General features: G+C 46.3%; 1 protein-coding gene across 1 annotated transcript in view; it reads right to left on the bottom strand.

Annotated features, from left to right (window-relative positions):
* LOC144513866 (cadherin-7-like) overlaps positions 1 to 2,500 on the bottom strand; it is a 22,377-nt gene that overhangs the window by 13,769 nt on the left and 6,108 nt on the right. Inside the window, exons 2-3 of the mRNA XM_078245061.1 lie at positions 1,693 to 1,922; positions 1 to 139 (exon numbers count right to left, since the gene is read on the bottom strand). The exon at positions 1 to 139 is cut by the window's left edge and continues 156 nt beyond it. Coding sequence (XP_078101187.1) covers positions 1 to 139; positions 1,693 to 1,922 — 369 coding nt within the window. The remainder of the gene's footprint in view (positions 140 to 1,692; positions 1,923 to 2,500) is intronic.

The following is a 2,500-nucleotide window of genomic DNA, read 5'->3' as shown; positions in this document are numbered from 1 at the left end:
AGGCCTGCAGCTCCCGGTCCAGCCTCTTGGTGGCGTGAATGTCTCCCGTCTTCTCATCGATAGTGAAGGTGGACGAGGCTCCTTCACCGCTCAGGACATACCGCACCTGGCCGTCTCCTTTATCCAGATCAGAGTGGAGCTGCAGGAGACAAAGAGACAAGGAGACAAGGAGACAATGAGACAATGAGAAGACAATGAGACAGGGAGACAATGAGACAATGAGGAGACAAGGAGACAAGGAGACAAGGAGACAATGAGACAAAGAGACAATGAGACAAAGAGATAATGAGACAAAGAGACAAAGAGACAAGGAGCCAAGGAGACAAAGAGACAAGGAGACAAAGAGACAAGGAGACAAAGAGACATAGAGACATAGAGACATAGAGACAAGGAAACAAGGAAACAAGGAGACAAGGAGACAAGAAGACAAAGAGACAAGGAAACAAGGAAACAAGGAGACAAGAAGACAAGGAGACAAAGAGACAAAAAGACAAGGAGACAAGGAGACAAAGAGACAAGGAGACAAAGAGACAAGGAGACAAAGAGACAAGGAGACAAAGAGCCAAAGAGACAAGGAGACAAAGAGCCAAGGAGACAAAGAGACAAAGAGACAACAGTTTGTGTTTGTGTTCGATAGCAGGGATCTTCGTCGTCTTCCCAGCGTTGGACTCTTGATGTTCTCTCCACCAGCAGTTATTAGGTTTTCTTCACTGACCAATGACAAGCTGAGAAAACAGGCTCCACCCTTCAACAACCGCCATGGCTGCAGCTGATTGGATGAACGCATCACACGGGGCTCGTTTGGAAACTTTCACTGTGATTTTAGAAAACATTTTCTGCAGCTGCTGAATCTGTTATGATTATAGATCGACAACAATAACATTTAAAGATGCCCCTGATTTGCATAAAGTAGCCTGGATTCTACGTTATGCAAATAAGGCGCCTGAAATTCAACTCGACTCCCAGAATGCATTGCCCGGCTGCTTCGGGAGACAATGATGCTGCCTGTAGACACTGTCAGAGTAAAATAGTTCCTGACTCACCTCTTATGTTTCATGGAAGTGAAGTAAACATAATGATTCAAAGTGTCCAGCAGGTGGAGCTGTTTCTCTGAAGTCAGAACCAGACCAGACTAGCCTGACCAGCCATCCCCACATCCAGATGTTGGGTCTGGGAACTCACAATTGGCTGGGCTCAATCTGAGGGGCGGGATCAACGACTGTCTTTCAAATTCCCTCTGCACACAATAAGATAGCTCTCCAACCAATCAGAGCAACGCTAGCTGATGGATTCAACTGTAAACTCCAAGTCTTCCAGAGTCGCGACCAAAGCTGACTCCAAAGACTTTGATTCTTTGTTTTCAAGTAGCAGGCTGTTCATGCCGAACCGTCGCAACTCTGCCGTCATTATGTTAAGCCCTGCCCACCAACTCTATACACGATGTGATTGGCCTGACTAGAGTTTGGTTTTTCCAGCTCGAAGTCAACGGAGAGTTGCTAGACGACCCTGGCTGCAAATTACATTTGCTGCCGCTAGGGTGGTCTAGATTTCTAGGCTAGCTAAACATGGCATCCACAGCAGAAACGTTACGTTGTTTCTGTGGCGTTCTGTACAAACTCAGTCAAACTAACGTCTGAAGTCAGAACCAGACCAGACGGACTCTCAGTGATGATTTAACGATGAAAGCCGTACCTTCCCGATGTACAGCGGCTCGTCTCCGGTGTACTCCTCCAGGACGAAGAACTGGTTCCACACCCAGCTCCTCCTCCTCCTATGATGGACTCCTCCTCCAGCTGCTCCTCGTCCTCCGGACGCCGGACGGAGAAGGACGGAGTTCAGAGTCATCGCCTCGCAGCCAGACTCCTCCCACAGGGACACAAACGCACTGAGCACGCTCAGAAACCACAGACCAGAACTCATCTCTGATGGGAAAAACACATCAAACTGTCTCACAAAAACACGTCAAACTGTCTCACAAAAACACGTCAAACTGTCCCACAAAAACACGTCAAACTGTCCCACAAAAACACGTCAAACTGTCTCACAAAAACACATCAAACTGTCTCACAAAAACACATCAAACTGTCCCACAAAAACACATCAAACTGTCCCACAAAAACATGTCAAACTGTCTCACAAAAACACATCAAACTGTCCCACAAAAACATGTCAAACTGTCTCACAAAAACAGGTCAAACTGTCCCACAAAAACAGGTCAAACTGTACCACAAAAACACGTCAAACTGTCCCACAAAAACACGTCAAACTGTCTCACAAAAACAGGTCAAACTGTCTCACAAAAACACGTCAAACTGTCCCACAAAAACACGTCAAACTGTCCCACAAAAACACGTCAAACTGTCCCACAAAAACACGTCAAACTGTCCCACAAAAACACGTCAAACTGTCTCACAAAAACACGTCAAACTGTCCCACAAAAAACACGTCAAACTGTCCCACAAAAAACACGTCAAACTGTCTCACAAAAACAGGTCAAACT

Source organism: Sander vitreus, unplaced genomic scaffold (assembly GCF_031162955.1).
Source record: "Sander vitreus isolate 19-12246 unplaced genomic scaffold, sanVit1 ctg360_0, whole genome shotgun sequence".
Taxonomy (NCBI): domain Eukaryota; kingdom Metazoa; phylum Chordata; class Actinopteri; order Perciformes; family Percidae; genus Sander; species Sander vitreus.
This window is presented reverse-complemented; position numbering and strand designations above follow the sequence as displayed.